The sequence below is a fragment of the Micropterus dolomieu genome, linkage group LG01, assembly GCF_021292245.1.
Source record: "Micropterus dolomieu isolate WLL.071019.BEF.003 ecotype Adirondacks linkage group LG01, ASM2129224v1, whole genome shotgun sequence".
In the NCBI taxonomy this organism is placed as follows: Eukaryota; Metazoa; Chordata; class Actinopteri; order Centrarchiformes; family Centrarchidae; genus Micropterus; species Micropterus dolomieu.
Window position 1 is genome coordinate 12568654 of NC_060150.1, and position 25614 is coordinate 12594267.

The 25614-nt window shown below is 40.3% G+C and overlaps 1 protein-coding gene across 2 annotated transcripts in view; it reads left to right on the forward strand.

Annotated features, from left to right (window-relative positions):
• The window catches only part of LOC123979997 (DNA-binding protein SATB2-like), a 30719-nt gene extending 19796 nt beyond the window's left edge, over positions 1-10923 (forward strand). For both annotated transcript variants that reach the window (XM_046064118.1, XM_046064114.1), the window contains exons 6-12: positions 405-507; positions 2388-2438; positions 2673-3193; positions 3285-3497; positions 4427-4579; positions 5740-5931; positions 8264-10923. In XM_046064118.1, the coding sequence (XP_045920074.1) occupies positions 405-507; positions 2388-2438; positions 2673-3193; positions 3285-3497; positions 4427-4579; positions 5740-5931; positions 8264-8899 (1869 nt within the window). In that variant the 3' untranslated portion in view covers positions 8900-10923. The remainder of the gene's footprint in view (positions 1-404; positions 508-2387; positions 2439-2672; positions 3194-3284; positions 3498-4426; positions 4580-5739; positions 5932-8263) is intronic.
• The last annotated feature ends 14691 nt before the right edge of the window (positions 10924-25614 follow it).

Below are 25614 nucleotides of genomic sequence, written 5' to 3' on the forward strand. Positions count from 1 at the left end.
CCGCAGTGCATGTTGGGAAAGGGCGGGTGAGCAAAGAGTTTTAATAAGTCCGTAGTGAGTCAAGCCTCTCCTGAGATTTCCAAGTTTCTGTAATAAAAACTCATCACCCAGTCTCAAGGCACTGCCACTCCTCAGACTATACACAGGCTTTTCATAAACTGACTCTGGGTTGAATCGTTAGAGTAGTTTTTAGATGAATTTCTCACTTTTGAGTGTAAAGTCAGAATTCTGAGGTTAATGATGCTGGATATTCTCACATTTCAGAGTTCCTTTTATGTTATTATGTGGTCTTAATCCCATCTAACCATCAATAATCAATAATAAAGTAATGAAAGTGTTCAAGTAATTGTATTTATTGTCCATTTATTTCTCTCAAATGTGTTATTAACCTCTCTTTCTGTCAGAGTATGATCTCAGCGATAGTGAACAATTCCTACTATGCCAACGTCTCCACCTCTAAATGCCAGGAGTTTGGACGCTGGTACAAGCGGTACAAACGCATCAAAGGTAACTCTTACACCTTACACTCATCCATTTTGTAAGTCTAAGAGCAATACATTTTGTTATATATCTGTACCAGTGGATTTTCCTTGGATGAAACAGGAGTGGATAACGTTATGGCGCTAAGTGAATAAGTGATGCTTTCCCTATGTACCAAAAACTACCCTTGAACAAGGCACCGGATGGTCAAATAACTGATATACAGATCTGTTTGGGCGGAGAGTGACTCATTAGCTGCAGGTTTTGTGCTCCTATTTGTATTCAGCTGGAGATAAACATATCAGAAACGAGACACATATCTCAAAACCTCAGCAGATAAATCCAAAACTATCTAGATACAGCTGGAGACAAGTGAGAAAACACAGGAAGTTTTTGTTATTTGGGGTGGTCTCACCCCTTAAATCAAATCTTATTTGATCTTAGTATAAAGTGAAAAGTCGAAGCCCTACATGTAAATAAATAGGCGACCACAGCTGAACAGAAATCTCTATTGTAAAATTCCAACACATGCTCACAGGGAGATCTGGGCTCTTGTGCGCACGCAGATCTGGGCCCTTGTGCGCACGCAGTCTGTTACAGGTGTTGCTTCACTTTGTTGGTAACTTTTGTTGTTCAGTCAAGTGTCCATCCATCCAGCAGTTTGACGGCACGAGCTTCCTTGTTAAAATCTCCTGCCTTGTTAAAAACCTTTACAGTTTCAGCGACCAACCCTCCTGCACCTAACCCATCAACTGTTCAGCTGTTTACACTTTATTTGCCTCATGCTTCTTTGGAAACTTATAAAGGTGGAGACTGTCAGAGCTCTTTTGAAAACTGACACAGCTCGACTTAATACGACTCACCTGCCTGGCTGCCTTTTGTTTTTGCAGTTTAGTTGCTTTACATGTGATCCTTTTTAATGAAGTTTTTCCATTCTTCTGTCCACCCCCTGTATGTGTACGAGCACGTGTCAGCCTGTATGTGTCTAATCTGCTGCATGAGACGTCTGTCAGTGACAGCTCTCAGTAGGAAGGAACTGTCACACATGGTTTGCATTAATGTCACCCCTCATACACATGACAAAACTAAATGCTCTTAACTCCTAATGGAAAACAGCAGCAACCCCCCAACGCACACACACACCGCGAAAACCCAGGAATAAGAGCTCCTCTTATACTTATTCTACGCACACACACTGGGAAGGTAAAAACCTGAAGCCCTGCCAAACCTCACTCGAACTTTTATTCCCCTAATAACCTAAAATGTGACTCTCAACCAAACCCAGTAGAAGCAAAATAAGAAGCAGATTTATGCGGAGACGAGCAGAGAAGCCGTTAAAATCCAGGAGAACAGAAAAGTTCAATGCGGTGACAAAGAGGGAACATTCTTCAGTTATTTGATCTTATCTGGAGATCGTGAGTGAAAATGGGACTTCAGTGCTACGCTAAACCAAAGACTTAGAGGTTATGAGATCATCCTGTGAACCACTAGACCAGCCTGCGGTGTACAAAAACATCCTAGAAAGGTTTCAACAGCACAGTCCTTTGTGATGCTATGAAGACTTTGGCCTTATCTCTGTTTTTGACTTGTGCCGCCCCTTCACAATAAGCCATGTTTATAGAACTGTGGATAACCAATACAGTTAGGCTACACATGCAGTAGACATGATATGAACATGTGGCACTTTGAATTAATTTGAATTAATAATTTAGGCAGCAGCGGCACACAGGAATGTTATTGTGTTAGTGGTGTGAGAACAGAAGGATGGAAGATTTCATGTCATGTTAGTTGTTGCTTTGAAATACATTGTGTGTGTGTGTGTGTGTGTGTGTGTGCGCGCGCGGGCACGTGGATGGGAGGAAAAATGAAGGGCTCTCAATATACAAACTACTCCCCCTCCCCCTCAGGTGAATATATTGAGAAGATGTGGTCAGCACAGGACAAGTCAGAAATAAAAGGTATGTTCATCTTTTATTGACGACTTTCTAGTGAAATATTATATATATAATGCAACTCCATGTTGGAGTTTTGGAATCCAGTGACAGAATGAATGGAAGAGGTTAAAAGCTCAATCTGCATATCCATGTACAATTAGAGTGCATGTTAAGGTTTATGAATCAGATATTGGTTAAAAAACAAATTTAATAAATTACATTTTCTGAAATATGTGGGGTGTGTGTGTGTTGATACAGTGGAGAGGGATTTGGACCTGAGCGTCCTCAGCCAGCGTCCTCCCTCTCTCTTACCCTCCCCCACCCATTTGGGCACCCTGGGCGGACCGGGAGCTCTGTCCATCAAGAGTGGCCTCGGGGACTCTCAGACCTCCACCCAGCCTCACTGTCTGCCTCACCCCACCAGCCAGCACCACCCCAGTCCTCCACTGCGTCCGCAGGCTTCACCTCTCCTGGGCCACAGCGGGCTCCTGTCCCCACAGCTTGTCCGTCAGCAGCTCGCCATGGCCCACCTAATCAACCAGCAGCTAGCAGTCAGCCGCCTACTCGCCCATCAGCACCCACAGGCAGTCGACCAGCGGTTCCTCAACCATCCGCCCATTTCACGGACATGCAAGGGCTCTGGGGCCACTACTGAGCCCAGCCTCAACTGCTCAGGGGCTGAAGTCTCCTTCGACATATACCAGCAAGTCAGGAATGAGCTGAAGAGGGCCAGCATTTCCCAGGCCGTGTTCGCCCGTGTGGCTTTTAACCGCACACAGGTAAATGGAAATAAAATGATCTTACTGTGTTCCAGAGATGATGCAATGACTTTCACACCTTGTGAGTAACACTGTGTGTGATTGGCTGTAGGGGCTACTGTCAGAGATCCTTCGTAAGGAGGAGGATCCTCGCTCGGCCTCACAGTCGCTGCTGGTCAACCTGAAGGCCATGCAGAACTTCCTCAACCTGCCAGAGGGCGAGCGAGACCGCATCTATCAGGAGGAGAGAGAGAGGAGCACGAACGCCAACCACAACCACTCCACCATCCACATCTCCAACACCAACACACACAGACACACACAGGTACACACATACACACAGATTCACACACACACACAGGACAGCACAGTTATAAGGAGTAATACCAGCTCTGCATGTGGGGCAGTGAGAGAAATAAATCAGACTTTATACAACTTGTATAACTCTGTTACAGTCTGGATTGCTGCACAAAATTACACTGACACAAACATGCACAAATGACAATAGTGTAAATAAGACCAGTCTTAAGAAAGCGGCAAAATAACATTAAAATTACATTTATTTAATGCAGTAATAAAAGAGTGAATTCACACGCAAATTAGAAGGAAAAAAATTATTAAACACAGCAACAAATCTTTAAAATTATTTCCTGTCTTAATGTGTCCTCTGTCTAGAGTTCATGATGAAGTTGCGCACATATTCAGAGCTGCACAGTGTGTTATGGACAAGTTAGCTATAAATTAGAAACTTTCAATAAGTTTTACAACATGAATGTGAAAATTATGCATAAAGGGGTGGACCCAATAATAGGAACACATGTAAGACCAGATTCTACCTGATACTGTATCTGCTGTAACGGGAGCCAATATGCGCTGACTGTTTAGGGCCTCAAATGTGAAATTTTGGCTGCACAAAATCCAAAACGATCCACTGCTTACCAGCAGCTGAACAGCCGTTCACATTGGCTTTTAAACTGCATACTATGTAAGCCAGCAGAATGTCATATAACATATAGTGAATATACAAAATCACTATAATTTTCCACTTTTTTCATCACAGTTTATGTGTTGTTACTGTTATTCTTGCAATAATGTTGCATGTAATTCTTAGTATGGATATTCTGTAAGTAATAAAGGAGAATTGTCACAAAAGAGATGAATAATGCATTATATCTCACCTTTTATGTAACCATGTAAATATAAAAAACCTCTACAGTATTTCTAAGTTTCATCTCAGTGTCCTGCTCTGTGTAGGCGAAGTGCGTCCTGACCGGTGCAGAGCTGCCGTTGAAGCTGGACTCGCTGGTGAACATCACGTCGGCGATCTACGAAGACATCCAACAGGAGATGAAGAGGGCGAAGGTCTCCCAGGCTCTGTTCGCCAAAGTGGCTGCCAATAAAAGTCAGGTCAGTCCCAATGAAACAAGTGAAGTGCTTTAAGATGCACTCTTTGATTATCTTACAGCACTTTAACCACATGGGTGGCCTAAACTTGCATTCAGATTGGAGGTAAACTCTTGAACTCTTGCCTTCAGTTGTTCAACAGAGAAAAATCAGTTTACACACACAAACCTGGTGTAATACATCCTTGTACACAGTTCCGGGCTGGGTTGATGATCTTTGAAGGAGTTGATGAGGGCACAGCATGCAGGTGTGTGACTGTGTGTTTGCGGGGGCGTGTGGAGTATCTGGTTACCCGCTGTGGTATCATGTCTCCATCCTCAGATAAACACTGCGGCTGATCGAAGGCGAGATCAAAGCGGAGTCTGCCACGGAGGTAGAGGGAGGGGGAGGCAGAGAGGAAGTGGATGGTTTCAAAACGAGTTTAAATGCCTTCACATTTCTTTTTAAGAACACTTCATGCGAGTAATTTATTACCAACACAGACAGGAAGTGTGTGAGAGAAAGTGTGTGTTAATGTGTGAGAGGCAAAAAACGTCTGAAATGATAAAGCAGGGATGGGAGATGGGGGAGTTGGGGGGCAGCAGAGAAGGAGGAACAGAAGGATGCAAGATGGAGGAAAAGATAGACAAGATGATGGAGGGATGATCACATTATTACCATTAATTTCCAGGCTGAAGGCTGCGCACAAACAACAGCTGGTGACAGATCCTGGGTCAGCCTAGCAGAGATAATCCAATCCACACACACACACACACACACGCAGACTTGCAGACACTCACTGCTCCCCTCAGACCTTTTCCTTCTGCTTTTTTTCTTTCTATATTCTTTTCTATTCTAACACAATAAACAGTATGATTTTTTCAGATTATATTTGAATAAGTCAGGTACCTGTACACAGCGGTGTGTGACTCCAATCAGTTTAGGAACCCAGAGGAGTATGAGGAAAGCCACTGAATGTGCTAAATTAGATATCTGAGTATCTGATGTACAGTGTTCAGTCCAACTAGCAACACATTTGTCAGCAAACACAACGTAGTGACAAAAACAGTGACTGCAGAAGTGGACAAACAAACAAACAATCACATACATCAGGTCTTTCTTCTTGGGTTGGTCAAAACTTTCTTTTTCATCGGAGAAGGAAACAGACTGTGCTTTCCCTCCAGGGTTGGCTGTGTGAGCTGCTCAGGTGGAAAGAGAGCCCGAGCCCTGAGAACCGCACACTGTGGGAGAACCTGTGCACCATCAGGAGGTTCCTGGCATTAAAGCAAGCTGAAAGAGACCAGGTCTACGAAGAGGAGTCGAGGCAGCAGCACAGCGACAGGCTCCACACTGTCCTGCACATTCCAGACCAGCAGGTACATACGTGCAGCCAGTAGCCGGGGTTCGGTGCTCTCCTAGAATATAGTTTTGTGGTCTTTTTGTCCCGTAACAATGGTAAAGTAGTTTCGGATCATTATTTTGAGTTCCTTTTTTAATAAGATTAAAACTAGGGGAAATGTGTGTGAAAATCCAATTTTTAAAAATACACAACCACTCGACCTCACTGCAGCCATGTGCAAGAACACAAATCAAATCACAAATAACATAACCTAAGTGTTTTATGGATGAGAGAACGCAACATGTGATTTCTTCATGTGCTGTTTAGAAAAGATTCCTCTGTCTGTTCTTACCACCTGCTCCTCTCAGCAGCCCTCCTCTTTGTCATATTTGTGTCCCATAAGTCATTGAAAATAGAAGTGGTAAATGACCTGCCCACACATTTCCTGCTAAACGCTCCTCCTCCATCCCACCCTCTCTCCGAAACCAAAATGCTCTGCAGTCTGACCCTAACCTCAATATTATTCAGGATATACCCTGTAATTATTGAAGCAGAGAAAAAGGAATTGCCATTATCTTTATTTAGGCCCTTTAATTCAGATGGACCACAGATTTATGGTGTTGGATTCCTGTGTTTGGGTGTGCTGGCCACCCCGCCCTGTTAATGAGCTCTAGTAGTGTGGTTGTTTGTGTGATGAATTTGGGAGTTTAGCGTGCATGTTGGAGGGCGATGGAAGCTGGTCAGTCCCACTTCCGCTTGTACTACATTTCCGTTAATGACTCTGTAGAGGGGCACTGAAAGAGGAGCTGAGTGGTTCCCTTATTACACTGCTGATGAGGAGTTTAAGGTTTATATTGTAATTACACATCGCGAGGTACACAGACTGTGATGGAAACGTTGGATAAAACTTCAGTATCTCTACATCTAGTTGTTGTCTTGAACTGTTGAATCTGTAATAATGGATGTGTTGGTCCTTACCAAGCCTCTGCTAAGTTATCTGTGTATAAATTACTTAAAGGGAACTATAAATCATTGCCATACACTGTTAATATTACCAAATTATACAAACAAATAACTTTCTTGCCTTTGGGCAAAAAATGTTTTAAAATCTTTATATCTTTGCTATGTGCAGATGTCCAGAACATCAACAACAAAAAAAGTGAAAATCACTTAACATGGTAAAACTTTGAATATTTGTTTGCTGCATTTCCTACTATTTTAATTAGTGCAACTAGTACAAATACAAAAGTAATGATAGTTGGAAAATTAAAAACAATTGCAGAAAAAGTTTTTGTTTTTAATATTAGGCAAATCAAATTACATTTTATTCATGTAGTATACTTGACATGAGAGGCTTTACTCAAAGCTTTAGTATCCCCAAGTCTGTCCCAGATCATGAAATTTGAGGTGGGAAATTTTATGCATAATGGTTTGGAGCTGTACTAATTTATTTTCTTCTAAAATGTTGTGGAAACCACTCAGACAGAATATACCTACAGAACATCGTTTGTTTTAGGGGAAACCTGAAAAAACGTTTAACCCTTATCAATAATATCAAAACCTTTTTAATAATGGTGATAACTGCAGCCAATAAAGGAAGCATTTTGTGTAGATACAAATTAGTGAAAAATGTTTGTTTCCTTTGAGGTTCCTGTGGTGGCATCAAGCCAGCTGTGCCACATGCATAACATAACTTTAAATATCTGACAAACAACAAAGAGGTTGGTGGAAGTTGACAAAGTGTACAAGAAAAGGTACTGTGAAAAGCTGCAGTGGGAGCATTGAGGCAAAACACCAGTTAAAAGACACTAGAGATTTGTAGAAGAGACAGGAAAAAAACAAAGCAGCTTATCAGACATGTAATACTTTGAGAAACACAGGGCTTAATTACAACCAGTATTTCACAGAGGCTGCTCTCCACCTCGCTCTCATTTGTTTACTGCTATTCCAAATGTACAGTATCACAACTTTTAACAGTAGTAACTGCGTCTGACAACTCAATGTCAACTGAACAGCTTTTTTCCAGACTTTCAACTGCATCTCATGGTCTTTATCAGTAAATGGAGTTTGCCGGCAAATAGTTCAAGTGAGCATCAGTCATGTAAATACAAGTGTTCATATAGGGGGGGAAAGACCCGTATGTATGCTGATGAAGACTGTGAGATTAAGTTGAAATTTCAAGAAAAAAAAAGTAAGTGGACTTCAGTTAAAATTGTTTAGTTTTTGGCAATCTGTTTCCAAGGTGAAGAATGAACACACTCATTGATAACCTTTAAAACTCTCTAAGTAACGTCTTTACATATACAAGCAGTGTCTTTTATAAAAAATATACTTTAATTTTCTTAGTTTGAATTTTCTTTTCCTAACAGGCACTACACAGACAGCCCCTACCACCTCCAACAGCGCCATCTCCCATTCACGAAGAACCACAGCCCATCCCATCGTTGGTGTTGCATGGCTCAGAAGACGGGCCCCAGCGTGGGATGAGCCCTGGCCTTGGAGGGGGAGGACCAAAGAAGGCCCGCTCGCGGACACGGATTTCCCTTGAGGCCCTGGGAATCCTGCAGAGCTTCATTGGCGATGTGGGACTCTACCCCGACCAGGAGGCCATTCACACCCTGTCAGCCCAGCTGGATCTACCCAAGCACACCATCATCAAGTTCTTCCAGAACCAGCGTTACAACGTCAAGCACCACAACCAGGTCAGAGAGCCCATCCCCGGGGTGGACGAGAGCGACAGCTTGAGTCCGAGCGAGGGAGGCGTAGGCAGGGTGGGGAGTCAAGGGGAGGAGGGTCTCTCTGCGTCTGAGGAGTCGAGCGAGGATGGGAGAGGATCAGCGGAGGTGTTCAGAACAGAGGGAGGAAACAGACAAGAAGAAAGGGATGTGGAAATGGAGGTAGAGAAGGAAGAAGGGGATGATGGGAAAGTCTCAGTGCCAGCGACTTCCTCCCTGTCCCCCTACAGCAGTCTGGACAGCCCCCACTCTGCAGAGCAACAGAGATAACAGCAGAGAAACAAGACGGAGAGAACTGAGGAAAACATTAGATGGACACCATCAAACTGTGAAGCCCACAGACAGATAACCTGTGAATAAACACACATTTTCATACTTTAGCAGAGCTGGTGATCAGAGCTCGTTAATATCTGAAGAACTGTGGAAAAATAAGAAGTAAGTTTAACTGAAAAGGGATCTAAAGATACTACCACTACCGCCAGATACTACAAGTGTTTTTGGTTTGATGCTGCCTGTAGAGGATTTTCAATACCACTTAAAGAAAAAACACATTTCTCCTTTATACTCCTAATTTTTCTGCTGAGGACGGGAATACATTTCAGTCAGCACTAGATCATCACTACAACATTGCCAAAATCTCCAACACTTTCCTCTGCAAATGCGTTAAAGGTGACTGTAAACTACTCCTGCAGCACAATCCACTTCTCTTACATTTCTGTACACAGCTTCCTTCACAATCATTGTCTAAATGCAATAGTTAAACATGAAGGTGTGTATTTAGCGACGAATGGATACTGATTAAATGCCTGGACAGTTGAGAAGTGGAATATACTGCAGGAGTGGTTTAAGAAGAAGTTTCCACTATACAAATCTCCAGCCTCTTTTTTTAAGCTAACAATTGGTTTATGTTTATTTATGTATGTTTTTGTTCTTTATGTTTACAGGTTAAAATGTTTGATACTTGTTAGAGTTTGGCATAAATTTCCTTTAAGGTAAGTGTAGAGTAGGAGTTAAGATGGTAATTGAATTTGACGTGTTCTCACAAGAAAAATGATGAGTTTGTGACCAGTAATACTGTAAGGGAGGAAACTGGTTTCAGTCTCTGGTCCATAAGTAAACTTTGTTTACTACTCAAGCAACTTTTGAGGAAAATTTTAGTCCCGCTATGACTCACAAGCACCTTGATGGGACTTAGATGCCAATAAATGAACAAATCTGGATTTGCAGTGGCACCGCAGTCTGAGAACACAACAAGTATACTCTGCTGCCATCTTTACAAACTCTCCTCACTACAGCTTTTGAGTAAAATCCTCCCAAAGCACACATACATTATTTTTCTGGACAAAAGAAAAAATAAATAAATACATTCAATCAAACAAATAAATAAATAAAAACACATTGAAACACTTGGCTCATATCACCATTCTTATTAGGGTGACATGCAATTACATTGGCGACCTGTCCAGGGTGTGCCCGATGTCAGCTGGGATTGGCTCCAGCCCCCCATGACCCTGTACGCAGGATAAGCGGTTGACGATGGATGGATGGATGGATGCAATTGCATTGGCACCGAACATAAACCGTACCGACATAGGTCCGCGGTACCTCGTTAGAAGGGCATTCACCTTAGGGGAAATAGAGGTATGCAGGGATATAAAACACGAGAACCTCAACCCAAACTCAATCTAAACTGACGGCCATTTTACATTTGTAATCTGTGAAAAATTATAGTATATATAAATTTGCTTTAGAAGGTCTCTGCGTCAACTGAGCTATGGGAAACTCAAGCCTTGCTGACAGTACTCCAGTTCCTTCCCATCAATATTTATTGCTAACTTTATATTTACTGAAAGCTGAATATTATTATTATTATTATTATTATAGTTTTGTTATTATTTTCTTTGAAATGACTACAAATGTCTTTTGTAAATGTGACAAAAGGGGACGAGCAAGTCTGAAGAAGTTTGAACTGAAATGTTACATAGTTTAAGTTTGATCGTAATGTTTACTATTTCTAAAACAGACTGGAAGACAAGGGATGAAGCTGTTTTCTACTGGACATTTATGTACATTGTGATGTAAATGTTGACAATCCACCTGAACTGAATCTGTGATCATACGTGGGATCCAACCACTGTCACTTACACTGTTTTGTGTAATTTGTGCCACGAGGGAACAGAGTATGAAAACACATTATTTGCTTTAACAGTCTATTTCAGTTTAATAGTCATCTCTGTCCTGGATGGAGCACACACAGTTTCTGATTTGTTCCACTTTGATGTTTAACTATTGTTCTTTCTGTTGTGGGCAGGACATGAAAAAATGATAAAACTTTTCCAAAGTATTCTCTGTGTGAAGCGTTTGCCCTCTTTGCCTGTTGAAAACCTCTTTAATATAATGAATTATATAGGCCATAAATGCACCAAACGGCCCCTAATCATCACAAAAAGTTGCTCCATTTGTTGTTAGTTGCTAGCTACAGTTCATTTCAATTAAATGAATCCTCTGATGGTTGATTTATTATTATTATTATTATTTTTACCTTTACTTCACTTTGAGGTTAAAACCTCTTTTACAAGTGAGACCTAGTCAAGACAGTGTCAGATAACAGGATCAAACAAATAACCAAGCAACAATTACAAACCAATCACAACAACATCATTAGGTACAACAGAAAATACAGCAAAACAGGTCTCCACAACAAACAAATTTTAGGTGTGCAGCTCAGGAGTACAGCGCACACACTCATGTCATATGTAAAGTGTTTGTACTGCATTGTAGGGGGCTAAATGTTCATGTTGTCATGTAAATGCCTTAGCCTTCTCATACCTATACTCTAACCACAAACTTAATAAAAAGGACAGCTGTCGAATGCAAATGTAAAGTGCACAGTCCCCACCAACCTAACCACAAACATATGAATGTAAAAACAGCAGCTGTAACGTGCAAAATTCAAAGTGTACAATGCAATTAGATGGGTGGGGGGCACAGACTGTTTTAAAAGTATTTTTAAATCTCCTATACAACGTTTAACTCCCGAGCACTGTCTGAGATATAAACACAAATGAAGAAACGGTCAGACAGATGATAAACGACACAATGTGAGTGGGCGGTCCGTAGGGATCATTGCAGGCTTTCTCAGCTGTCACTACTGGGACAAAGGTGAAACTGGTTGTGATTAACAATCTGTTGTCCATCATCTCATGACTGAAGACAAGTGCAACCTCATGTGGAGTCTGTGCGTTAGCACTGCAGGGGCTTTTGTTACCATCATTATCACTGAGATGAGTTAATGCAGCAAGCTCTTGGTCACATGTGGAAGTCAATTCAAGCCTTGTGTACAGGTGAAAATGACAAGAATGTCCAGAAAAAAACATTTTTGTGGCATCATTCTACATACCAAATTTGTTATTCATGGTTGTATTTGTTGATACATACCAATGAGGAATCTCCCTGAAATGTTAACCATTAGAAACAGATTCATTTACGAGTTGTGCTAACTCTGTGCAGCTTCATGTCTACTTGCCAGGGCACCTGATAACAATTTGAAACTTTGTAAGTGCCACGCTAACAAATCTGCCTCTGCTTGTCCGTATCTCCATCTGTCAACCCCTCCTCTGTTCAGACTCTGGCTTTAAGTGAATGCTTGCTGATGATTTTCTGTGTAGAAAGGGAGGTGGTAAACATTTGCGCTGAAGTTCCACAATGTGGGTGTGCTGGTGTGTGTATTTGGCCCTTGTTGACTGTGGTAGCAGCCTTTACAGACCAGCTGAAGGCTGTAAGTAACCTGTTTTTACAGACTTACGACATTTTTACCATTCACCTTTGTTTTTGCTTCGAAATATGTTTTGTTTACACTGTGTCGGACTGTCTGATTGGTCCCGCTAGACTCTCAGCAATTAAAACTTGGATAGTATAATATTATTATTAGATGAATGACTATGAAAATAAGTTGTAAAAACCAGAATTGTCCTTTTAATATCTGACATTCTGTGAGCTCTTGCCATAAATATTTGTCTTGTCCTATATTTGTTTGCTGGATGTCCAACACTTTCATCCAATCAGAGTATTTCTGAGTTTATTCGAGATGATGGGGATGCATTCATGTGCTGTTTTGTGTCGCTAGACTACAAAGTTTTTTTCATAGTTAACTCACATCTAATATTACAACTGCATCAGTGAGTGTTGGTACGGTCCACTGGATTTCTGCTCACACAGCTGGCTATTAGAGCCGTATGGCAGGCTGATACGGGGCCATTAGAGGTGTGTGTGTGTTTGTGTGTGTGTGTTGTGGGTTAGGGACGCAGGTGCTCCGTGGGCTGATATTACCCAAGATGCTCAGGGTGGGAAGCGTAGGGGTTATGGGGGGGAAAGAGGCTCTCTGTGGAGCTTACAACCACACCTGTGATCCCCTGCTAGCACGCGCGCACACACACGCTCTGTCCCTCCATCCCTCCATCCCCTGCGCTGCAGCACGTTAATACACACTCTGATAAACAGGCTAATACTCGCAGCGGCAGCACTTTACACACCACTGAACACAACACACAGTAATCAGTGAAGCCAACACGTGGCACTGTGTGTGTGTGTGTGTGTGTGTGTGTGTGTGTGTGTGTGATGTTTTGGATACTTTTGTGGGTGTGTGTGTGTGTACATTGCAATGCCATGTATGCAACACAATGGGTAGAAACCCCTAACCCTCTGATTTATTAGAAATGACAAACAGGGATTTTAAAGTTATTAGCCTGTCACCCTACATCCATGCTTCCTTGTCCTGGTTCTGTAATGCAATGCAAAATTAGAATAAATATTAGCTCCTTTCTAAACTTGTGTCCAGCTAACTAAATTCATCCCTACGACTCAGTGACGGAGTTAGTGAGGAAAATGTGATTGGAACCAGTATTGGGTAACGACACTTTTAAAAGTAACTTGTTACATTACAAGATGACTGCAATTAAAAACTTGTTATGTTACAGCATTACTTACTGAGAAAAGTAACTCATTAGAGTACTTTTGCATTACCAAAAATGAAAACCCTGGTATTTTTATTGTCCAGAGGGTGCTTATAGCTCTACTGTATGTCTACCTTTAAATGTATTTACTGTACCATCACTGCACAGCCTATTCTACAGCCCATAATCTGTAACTCTGCAGGCTACCCTAACAGGAATGACAGATCCATAATCCCCTTAACAGCTCTATTATGGTTGACTACAAGTAAAGATATATCAAGAGGGTTCTGGGGCTCAAAGCATATCCCATAACAAGTTCATACAACATGTCATTTACTTTTGCAGAATTATTTGAAGTACATGAAAGTAAATCGAAACCAAGGGTGCCTGAAAGGTGGCACCTGAGGCAGACTGGGCAGAGGCATATTAGGAACAGCTGCGTTTATGAAAACAATATAAGACGGGCTCGTATAGATTATAGTACAACATGTTTCAACATGCAACTAGTTAACTAGGTCAATGCTTAGTTGCTTGCTTCCATTGCGTAAAGGCTGTTGTCTGCCGTCTAGCTAGTTGAGCTACACATGAGCACTGACACAACCATAGAATTGGATACTGTGCAAATGCATTTTCTTTAGTTTTTTTGTGGCAACAAAAAGAACAGGGAAATACAGGCAAGCTTTTAATAATAATGGACTGCATATTTGAAAATGTAACTAAATATCTGATTGCTTGAATTGCCAAACTCACTTATTACGATACTCAACAAAAAAGCAATCTGAAAACGTTAACAAGTTACTTTCTAATGCGTAACTTTGTATACCCTATTTATTCTTTTGAGATCCAATCTCAAAAAAGCTAAATGTAAATTTCATCATACAAGCGTTTGAATATGAGAGATGTTCTAACCAAATGATGAAAAGGCACCAAGACACATACGCTTTACTCATCTCATGTGTAACAACATTAGTAAGTAATCAGTGGGGGAAAAAACAATCATATGGTAGGTCCCTAGGGTTATTCCTTATCATGTCTTTCACAATATATCAGTGTCATTTTTGATAGAATCAAAATATCATGACAATGGAAATATTTTGACATGTTGACATAATGACCTCATACTGTTACACACAAACAAGCATGGCTGAAATTCAAAGTAACGTTGCTACCGGCTCCATTGTGAAGGAGTTAGTTCAAAAAAAGGGAGCAATACAACAAACTTATTTCACCACGCCAAACAGAAGCAGCCGGTTGAGTATGAGGACAACCAAATTTCCCATGAGGCGAGGTCAATGGCTATTGTGAGTTTAAAATTATTTTATTGTGTCATATCATCAAGAATATCATTATCGCAGAAATATCGTGTAATATTGCCCACCCCTATCAAAGGGTTTCCAGTGATAACAACAGCTAACATTGCAGTGAAATTACTTTGAAAGTGTTTATCTGATCCCTAATCAGTTTGAACTTTGAATGATGTCTTTATGGGCGTGAGAGCCTGATAATAAAACGTCTTGCTCATAGTTCATAAATGTGATTCATCCATGTATTTGTCTCAGTTTGTTGAGGATAGATAGTAGTGATGTGCGGATCGATCCTAAAGTATTGATATTTCTGATACCAACGTTTCCTGCTCTAGGATCGATACTCATATAAAAGGATCGATATCTAAAGTCAGTAATTTGGAGCGAGTGTGTGTTTTATCATAAGTATCTTACTGTCACCGGGATGGTCTAATTATAGGTTACTTGGTTGATAGGAACTACTTTTCCTTCCGCCTGTCAAAGTCATGCTTGCGCTACGTCTCTGTGATGGAGCTTCTTTGAAGTGAGCCGCTGCAGCCCTTTACATTTCCCGCGATTGAATACTGACTATAAAAAACTGACTATAGGCTGACTGTAAAAGCAGTCACGTCTGGCTGTATTTTAGCTGTGAAGGTAATAATGACGCTGTGTGTGATATGTTTGAAAAAACAGTGAAATACTTTGGCAACACTGCAAACTTTGCTAAACATCTGAGATTAAGTCAAAATAATATGATGATGTTATGAAGTGGCAGTTCTGAGCAGGATATTTTCATTATAATTAACATTTTGACAGTAGTATGTCATCTTGTCATTATGCAGCTATTATTTTGAATTGGTAAGGCCACAGCCTACTCCTTATTTCTCTCATAAATACAGAAACGGGAGAGGGAGGTCACATTAAACTAGAAATAAAATATGTAAAAAGTATTGGTATTGGTATCGGTAATACCAGCTTGGGTATTACTTGGTATTGGATCGGATAGGAATTAAGTGGTATCGCACATCACTAATAGATAGTTTATGGACAGTTTGGCTAGCTAAACAGATGAGTTAGTTTTGCTAGCTAGCTAAGTGTTGTTGTAACTAAACTGCTTATGGCATTTTCTTGGGTAATTACTAAGTCCAGGACCACCGTCCTCTGGACAGTGGTGGGACTGACCCCGATTTGCATGTAGCAAAGGAAAACCAAGACAAATAGCTTTAACTTGCGTATTTTATCCAGATACGAGACTGTAAAGTGTAAACAGGGCCAAAATGTGTTGTTCACCACCACAAGCCTCCAGAACAACTTTGATGCTCCTTGGCATAGATTCTCCAAAAGACATTCCCTCATTTGTTATTTTGGGGTTGGTGGAGACTACTGTGTAACACATCGCATCTTAATACTTAACCCTAATTTAAAGCCATAGCCAGTTCTACGCTTAAACCAAAAACCAGGTCCTTGGCTTTAAACAACCATTTGAAGAGGTAAGGTGGGTCTAATTTCTCAGCAATTGTAGTAAACTTAAACTGTGACAATTGAGACACTCAGTTTAAATTTTTTGACCCCTTTAATGGAAGTTATCAAAACTGACTATTTTTTTACGAAAATACGTGAAATGTTGCTGTTATTAAAATAGTAGGTAATTCTGCCTCAGAATGACTCATGGAATCTATTTGTGCTGTATTGTGCTTGTAAGGATTAAAGGTGTCACATATTGTGATCAGCTACACATGGTAGCACTAAACAACACAACTTTTGGTCCATGACACACACACACATACACAGATGGTGAAAACACCCGAAGATGAAACGAGTCAGAAAACAACCACATCAGATCTCCTTCAAAAACAAACACATAATTATGGCGGCTCTGCTGCATTAGTGGCGGACCAGCAGGTTTTGATGTGCGCCTCTAAATCGCGTTACATTGAGCCAGTAACATTTTTACGCCCACAAAAAGACACTCAAAGCAAATCCCTTTAAGAGGAAAATGAAAAACAATTAAAGACTAATAGGGCTTTAACTTCTAAAAGTCTGGAATCTGATCATTTACTGTTCCATTTATTTCAAGTAATAAAAAGCTATATTTGTTGTAAATATAAAAAAAAACTAGCCTGCAAGTAAATTTAAAGCTAAATTAGAGTGTTCAGTCTCTGTTTTGGAACAACTTGAATGGGCAAATTATTTTTGAGTTTCTCATTGGTTCATGTGGTTCACTATAAGTGTTTCCCTACAACTGGCGCACGTTTTGTAAAGCTCAGTATCATAAGAAAAAGTTTTCATATGATCCTGACCTTAGAAGTCAAATTTACCACACTCTTGTTTGTTTAACAACCTACTGTATATAACGGAGAGATAGATGCAGGAAAATTATGTACAGTGATTCTAATTGACCTTAAAAGAGCATTTGATGCTGTCAACCACAGTCTGCTACTTGAAGCTATCAGTAATGGATCCGTGTTTATCAGCACTGAAATGATTTGTTTCATATTTAGCCCATATACTGGATGTAAGAGAGCTGAGGTTTTTAGTTGACTATTTTATCTAAATGTCAACCTTTAACATGGAGTCCCACAGGGGAGTGCCTCAGGCCCCCCCGTTGTTTTTATTAGATGTGAACAATTTGCAATCTGTTGGATTTTTAAATGCTGGTGATTCATTTAGCCATTTAGGTTTTATTACCCAGAATGTGCTCTGTCTGCATATTAATTTGGGTGAAGAGTCAATTCTAGGCAGCCCAGTATTTAAAGTAACATTTTGTGTGATGGGGTTTAAGTTGGGAGGTTCGTCTTAGGGCCACAGCCAAAATTCAATACCAACGTAGTTAGCAGTGTAATATTCTTACAGATCAGAAAAAGGAGGTCAAAACTGGTTTTCTTAAATAATTCATCACAACAGAGCTGTTTCTCCTACCATAATAAAGATATGTTAGTTGCCTTTACTTAAGATAGCCATCTCTAATAGCATGTCCTCACAAAATGGGTTGATGATGTAGTGACTGCTTGTCAGTTGTGAAGTTGCTTCTGTTAGTTGTGGCTACTTTCATTCATGACATTAGTGGCATTGATTGTCATGCAACCGTAATAAACACACCAATCACGTCACTGCTGGCATTTTCATAAACACCCACATAAACCATAGCATTTCCGCATTTCTTTCCTTGTCCTTGTTAATAAAATCTATTACCCACTCCAAAGTGTCATGTTATAGAAAATGTTGGACTTGGCAAAGGAGACATCCTGCTGCTTCACAATGTAGCATTTTTGTGCATGTATTGTCACTTATTTAACCACACGTTAGTTGACATGTACACATAGCTGTACTAATCAATAGTCATAGGATGTAATCTGGAGTTAATCTGAAGCAGAATTATCCAATTAAAAAATTTAGTTTGGTGATTTATCAAGCGTTCGACTCTCTCTTCACCAGCAAGAAAAATAAGCTATGTTATGGTGGTAAAAATATAGCAATCAATTTTAACTGAGCTTTGACCACAACACCAGCCTGCTGACTAGCAAAAGTGAGAGTCAATGACCTATTAAGGCACTCTGTGATTATGTAAGGCAGCAGTGGCTTAATTCATGGTCTGTAAATAATTGTGCCATTGCACAGTGAGTTCGCATCACCACCCTGGATTTCACACCATGTCTACTACTTCCAGCATTGGTGACTTTCATAGGAAATCCAACGCAGAATCAATTCACAGGTAATGATGAAACCATCTTATGGAAAAAGTCCAGCACGCTGTGCTATGTCTAAATTTGATTGTAATGTGTCAGAAACTGCAAAAATCCCCTAGAAGGTTATAATTTTCAGAGTGGTAATGCAGTGTTTAGTCTTTGAGACAAAAACTTTCTGTGCAAATTATATACATTATTATTCAAAGAAGAAAAGTTTGTGCAGTTGTTATTTGGACTTGACTTTACTGCTATGGCATCAGACTTTTAAACTCAAATTCATCCTCAGCACCGCTCCATTGAATATAGTTTATTTCTGTTTACCATTATTATAATTGCTTTTATATTAATGTATATTGTCTGCTACGTAGCAGAAGGGAGTTACAAACTTAATTTCACTCTACAACCTGTTGCATTGTGATAAATAAATCTACCTAGTATCTTGTATTACTCTTTTAGTTTTAAAATATTTATTGTACATAATAAACAGATTCACATTTCATGTCACGGCACTTTTTCTACAACCAATTCACTTTTTCTGCTATGTGCAGCTTAATTTCTTACATAGCTGTATACTGAGAACTTTATATGGAGAGAATGAAACTAAATGGCAACCAAAAGTAAAAACTAAAAGTGAAACAGCTTTCAAAACAGAGTCAGACACTGATGGGACACTCCACTGAAAACTAGTAATAATTAATAAGCATAGAACAGATCATTTCTGCTCTATTTATTCAAACAAAATGCATCATATCCATAACATGGAAGGTGGATAAGAGACTGGACCACAGGTTAAGTCTTTAACACTTTAGGCAGGCCATGAAACCTTGGTGTAAGCCAGTCAAGCTATTGAGGAAGCTCAGCTGGCTGTGGGCTCTCGACACCAGCTGCAGACTCTTGTGCAGAAAGAGACACCAGGTGTCGGAGATTTCACGCTCCTTCCCTCCTCCACTGGTTCCCACTGCAGCCTGCTGAACCGTTACTGGGTTGGATTAGCACCGGCTGTTCCACCATGGTGCCGCCATGGGCCCACAGCTCGGCCCTCTTTTCTCAACTGGTGAAGTATGCTTGGATACATTTTTTTCAAGTTTACCTTGTGTCACTATTTTGTAAACTTTCTTTGGGTGCAAGCTGTTTACAGACCAGTCAATCACAGTTGTTTCCAAGAGCAGTGGCTTGTCTTAGTCTCTGCTAATTTCCTTGCAACCTCCTGGTGACCACAAGACTGTTAAGCAGATTTTGTGGCCATTGGAATGGGCTAGCCGTTTCCTCCTGTTTCTAGTCTTTATGCTAAGCTAAGCTAAGCTAAGCTAAGCTAAATGGCTCCTGGCTTTAGCTTCATATTTAATGAGCAGACATGGAAGTGGTATCAATCTTTTACTCTAACTCTCTGCAAGAAAGCAACTAAGTGCATTTCCCAAATTGTCAAACTATTTTTTTAAGTGTTGCGCCACTACTGGTAAGTGAGAAAATAAGTTGTTTTGAAATTTGGGTAAGCCAAAATTTTAAGGGCTGATTGCTCTGCTTTTATCAAAACATATGCAGAAGTCCATTAACTGATCATATTAAATGATATGTGGGTTGAAGTTCGTGTGATACGAATTCTTGAGAAATGTATTATTCATGTGAAACAATCTTGTTGTGGAAATGACATGTTGTTTTTCCTTCCATACTCTTTTCTTCCCCCTCCTTCTTTCATTATTTCCTTCCTCCCACTCCTGATATCTAATCATGAGTGTTTAAAGCTTAACTGGGTTGTAAACAGAGAGATGAAGTCTTCAGAGTAGTAATCACACACAAATCAATACATAAACACACAAACACACACACATATGCATGCACACATAGTGTAGGTTTATATTACGTTCAAAGCCACACAAATACGAACACAGTTTTCCGACCAGGCAGCTCATACTAGCAACCCAGGCAACTGCTAACAATTACAACAATTAGTGGTTCGGCATTGCCAGCCAGCCACACTGCCTATTTATAATGTGATCGAACACATATGTCATAATAGTGAAGTTTTGAGACAAACAAGATGCATTCTACCTGAAGCATTTACTAAATCTTCTGTGTGTCAACAGGGCCCAAATTCTCTTCCTCCCAAGTAGTCGCATATCGACGTATGGTCAAGAGCCGTTGGCGTCAGTTTGTAGCATACTGGGAAGCACTTTAGCATCAAAGTTCAACTCACTGTTATACCCAAAATGGGTACCCAGGCCGTTAAAAAGCGACACCAAGGGGTCTTGACCTAGCGTCCATATGTGACGAGTTGGGAATGAGAACGTGTTGCTTTCTTGGTCCCTTTCTTTGACTGCACTGTTACAACAACTCAGTTTTGCCTCTAGTTTGAAGGGCGTAAATTGAAGTATTAATGGCTGGCACTTATAAACCAGAAAGGTGAGGCTAACTGAAAATACAATTACAGTGAAGTGCTTAAGTTTCAGGGTCCTGTTATTGTGCATGCTGACTCACTGTCACACTGTCATGACTTCCTGGGACACTTGAATAGAACAGAGCCATTGTCAAGTAAAAATGTCTGCTGTGAAAAGGGCCTACTACCACAGCAAAATATGAAAAGCTCCAAAAGACACTCAATATTGAGAAAATTGTCTTTGAGGGGGTAAAACTCCTCCAGAGCCACAGAAAACATTATGTAACGGCTTAAATGTTTACAGGCTGAGTAGTACTAACCATGACTGGTAAATTGACTCTGACATGGGAAATAGAATTTTTGTAAACTAGCTAGCGAGCAAACATCTGTTTCTCTTATAGTTTGTTGTTTCCCATGGCAACCACTAGAAACCAGGTGCTGATTGGAACAATCAGAACACTGTGCCTCAGACTGTCCCTCTTCAACCTCACATTGTCCCTGCCATTCCTCATCTGTCCACCTGTCTATTTTGAGTTTCCCACCTATCAGGTGACCCTGCTACACTGTGGACACCTGGTTCTTATTTCTTCATCGAGCTACACCTTTAACTTGTTCCTTTATTTTAGCCCCAGTGTATAAATGCCAGCCACTTGACTGCTCACAGTTGCCAGATGACGTATAGAATATCTGCCATTCCAGATCCTGATCCTGATTCAGCTCTGTCAGAGTGTCTGCAGTTGAGCACTGTCCCTTTTTGCCAAGTACATGAACCTTGAAATTGTATGTGTTTGTTGATGCACTTTTCATGGCACTGTGATCATGGCACAGGAAATGTCCAGAGGTCAACAGAAACACTCAGATTCATCCACCAAGAATATCCCCAGCAAGTGTCATGGAGATTTAACTTTGGAGAACAAAAAAGTGAAGTAAAGGTCAAATGAGTGTGTAATCCTAGAACAGCTTAGTGTACATGGTGTGGTCGCCGTATCATGTCACATTCAGGTGGACTGAAGGGAAGGTTCGGCTGCACCGGGGCACAGCATGAAAGCATTAACGGCTGCTGCTGGATTCAGGAGCTCTAACTTGATTAACTGGGGGAGGAGAACTCGCAAGTGACTAAAATAAGGTTAGTGGGCATGAAGAGGTGTGTGTGTGTGTGTGTGTGTGTCAGTGGTGGAGGAAGTATTCAGATCCTTTACTTAAGTTAAAGTGCTAATGCCACACTTTTTAATACCCTGTTACAAGCATTGAAATATTGACATATTACATCATTAGATTATTATTACTCGTGCTTTAATGTGAGGCAGGATTTTACTGTTGTAGTTGTTGAGATGGAGCTTATTTTAAATTATTTTGCATAGGACTGCCATATATCATAATGGATTAATCTGTTGATGTTTTTCTACATTAATCGATTGATTGTTTGGTTTATATAAATAAAAAGCACAAAACTAATCCTAACATCTCAAACCATGAAATGTTTTGTTTTTTTATCATAATAGCTAACAAATACTTTTCTGCCAACCAGCTAGTTTATTCATGGACTAATTGTTTCTGCTGTTTGTAGAATACTGTTTGGTAGCTCTATGTGTGTTTTGTGTGTAAAAATTCTTAATTTGTTACTATAGTTTTTGTTACTATAAGTTACTATAGCTAAAGCTGTCAGACAAATGTAGTGGAGTAAAAAGTAAAGTATTTTCTTCTGAAAAGAAAAGGCTCAAGCAGACTAAAGTACAATTACCTTAGATTTGTACTTAAGTGCAGCACTTGAGTAACTGTACATTCCACTATTGGTGTTTGTTGTTGTTGGGGTGTGTGTGTGTGTGTGTGTGTGTGTGTGTGTGTGTGTGTGTGTGTGTGTGTGTGTGTGTGTGTGTGTGTGTGTGTGTGATCCACGAAGCAAAACTGGCCTTGCTTGTGCATTATGATTTCAGAAACACTGAAAAATACACACATACACCTCTGTAACTTTATTTCTGGACAACAACACGATAGGCTTTTTAACAGAAGACATTTTGACATGTCACACTAGGAAAGGCACAGGTGTTAATAATGAAATCAATGATGTCCCATTTAGCTGCTTCAGTTTCAGGGTCTATTATCATGATGACTCGCTGTCACACTGTCATGAGTAACTGAGACACTTGAACTTCTTAACTGGGACACTTGAACTTGATCTTCTTGAACTATTGTTATTAGTAGTTAGTCTAATAACTGTGCCTTTCCTACTGTAACAAGTCAAAATGTCTGCTGTGAAAGGTACCGTGGCTGCACATTGTTTTATTAGAATTCTCATTAGTTTTCTCACATCTTCTCTGTTCAGGTTAGTGACCATTATTTTTACAATAGTGTCCAGCCTATGACTTCAGAGAGACATGTCAAGCAATCTGCACAAAACAATGTTAAATATTTAATTCAAAACATACCAAATTATTAATTCAAGTATCCATATTTAATATGCATCTATCGTTGTATAGCATCGCAATTTGACTTGAGGAGGGACTTATGCTTTTTAGTTTGGCAATACAACTTTTAAGTGTTTGTATTTGGTATTTATTTTAAATAATTTTTTTCTTTTCAAAATACTAAACTTCTCTCCCGCACCTACCTAAACCTCATGACACAACCACCAGAGTGCAACTGTACGATCCCCTCATCTAACCCTCTAACCCTAACCCTAATCTTAAACACCCCATTTGCACGTGTTATTAAGGTGTGAAATGTGATTTTATCCGGATAATAAACAATCCGATCTTGCCTTTGTGTATACGATTGGTATTTTTAATGCCTTCTTGTTATCTTTATTGATACCGAATCTCTGTCCTCCAGAGTTTGAGATGTAATCTGCCCCAGACTCCTATAGTTTTGTGAGTTGTTCAGCTAAAGTGAAAGATCAAATGATTTGTCATCTCTTGTAAATTTAGAAAATGTAATAGCCTAAATGAAGTTATTACTTTCTTCGTATAAAAATTGGATCAGTTTGTCCCAGTGGGTTACAGTACCGTAAGCTACTCTGTGAATGGATAAATTAAATGTAGTGTTAACAGCAGATCAGCTGCACAGATAAGCGCAATGCACATCATCACACACACAGTTATTTCTTTGCTTTCATGGCACAGAATATAATAGTCATTAGATGCGCATCTCTTTCAGGCTTCTCGCTTGCTATATTTTGTGTTAGCTGAAAAATTTTCTGTATAAGCTATAATGTATAATGTTATGTTGTATGGATACCAGCACGTTGTTTTTTTTTACAGTCTATGGTTGTAGGCTGCAGATTGTGTTTACACCTACCTTAGATCCAAACACAATGCGGACCAGACTACCTCCAGATGTGCTCAGGCAGATCTGATCACATTCCAAAGCATTTACACCTTCCACAGTGAGGGGAGACCTCAGGGCATATTATATTATAAAAAATAGTACCTAAAAAGTCATTAGTCCCAATATTATTTGTGTGTGTGTGTGATGTGTAGGCTCATTACATTTTGTTGGTAGGAGGTGCACACACAGCTTGTGTGATGAAGCGATTATTTCTAAGAAGGATTTGCATCCTTCATAAATTAGCTGTTTGTTTTGGTGATGACTCTCACTCCATCCATGCTGTTTGCCTGTTGCATTGGCTTGAAGATTATGTACTAAGTTAATTAATTTATCTTATTGCAGTACTAAAGGAGAGGAAACAGTAAATTGTTGTGGTAGTTTGGTTTTTTGCAAGGGTGGGGGGTGGGGTTTCAGAGTGCCTAGATTTAAGAATCACCCAGTTTATTCAAAAAAGTATTTTTACCATTCTTTTCTTTTCTCATAACTTAACCTAATGTAACCTAAACCATTCTTCTTTTGTGGAGCACTCCATTCCCCGACAGAGGTGCTAAAATAGCCTTGCCCATTTTGGGCGCTCTGGCTCTCTGTTCCCTCAAAGGTCAGCTCTGTCGGAACAGCATGCATCAGTCAACGTCGCAAATTCACTCCAGAAGTGAATCTACTGGAATCAACTAATTTTGGGTATGTTGAGATTTGCAGCCACCACCATGGCCTTACAGTGGATCAACAATGATCCAACTACATCTGTCTCTCTCTGTCTGTCCTCTCTGTTCTCTCCAGTCGTCTGTCTTCCTGGCAGGCAGCAGTCTATCCTACACTGGGACCGAAGACTCCTCAGCAGACAGCGGCTCTAATTTCATTAATTATAAACCAATATGCTGCTGGCAGCCCCTCTGGAGAGGACTTTACCCAGCGCTGGCATCTGTTCAGCACAAACACAGCGAGGGATGCAGGGATGGAGGCAGGAGAAAACAAGGACATCTCTGACTCCTGCCATGGATGAAGCATGGTGCTGTGCAGGGGAACGGAAGAGGGAGGGTGGAAGAGGTGGCTGGTGGGGTTTTAAAAGTTAATGTTTCCAACAAGGATGCTAAAAGTAGCAATCTAAGACGGTTTCATCCAGATAGCGGGAGTATGATCTTGTGGTAGCTATATGGCAATTTTAAGAAGAAGAAACTTTTTAGAACTCGTGACACACTTCATTTTTCTTTGGATTTCCATTGTTTTCAGACAATCTAGCCAGTCACTGCCCCAAAATTGCATTCAGGGCTTCAAACCAATTTGTTTTGTGTTTTTCTTTTCAGATGCAATTCTTGTTTCCTGTCCCAGCTTTGCATCTCCAAATCGACATTGCAATATCCTCTGC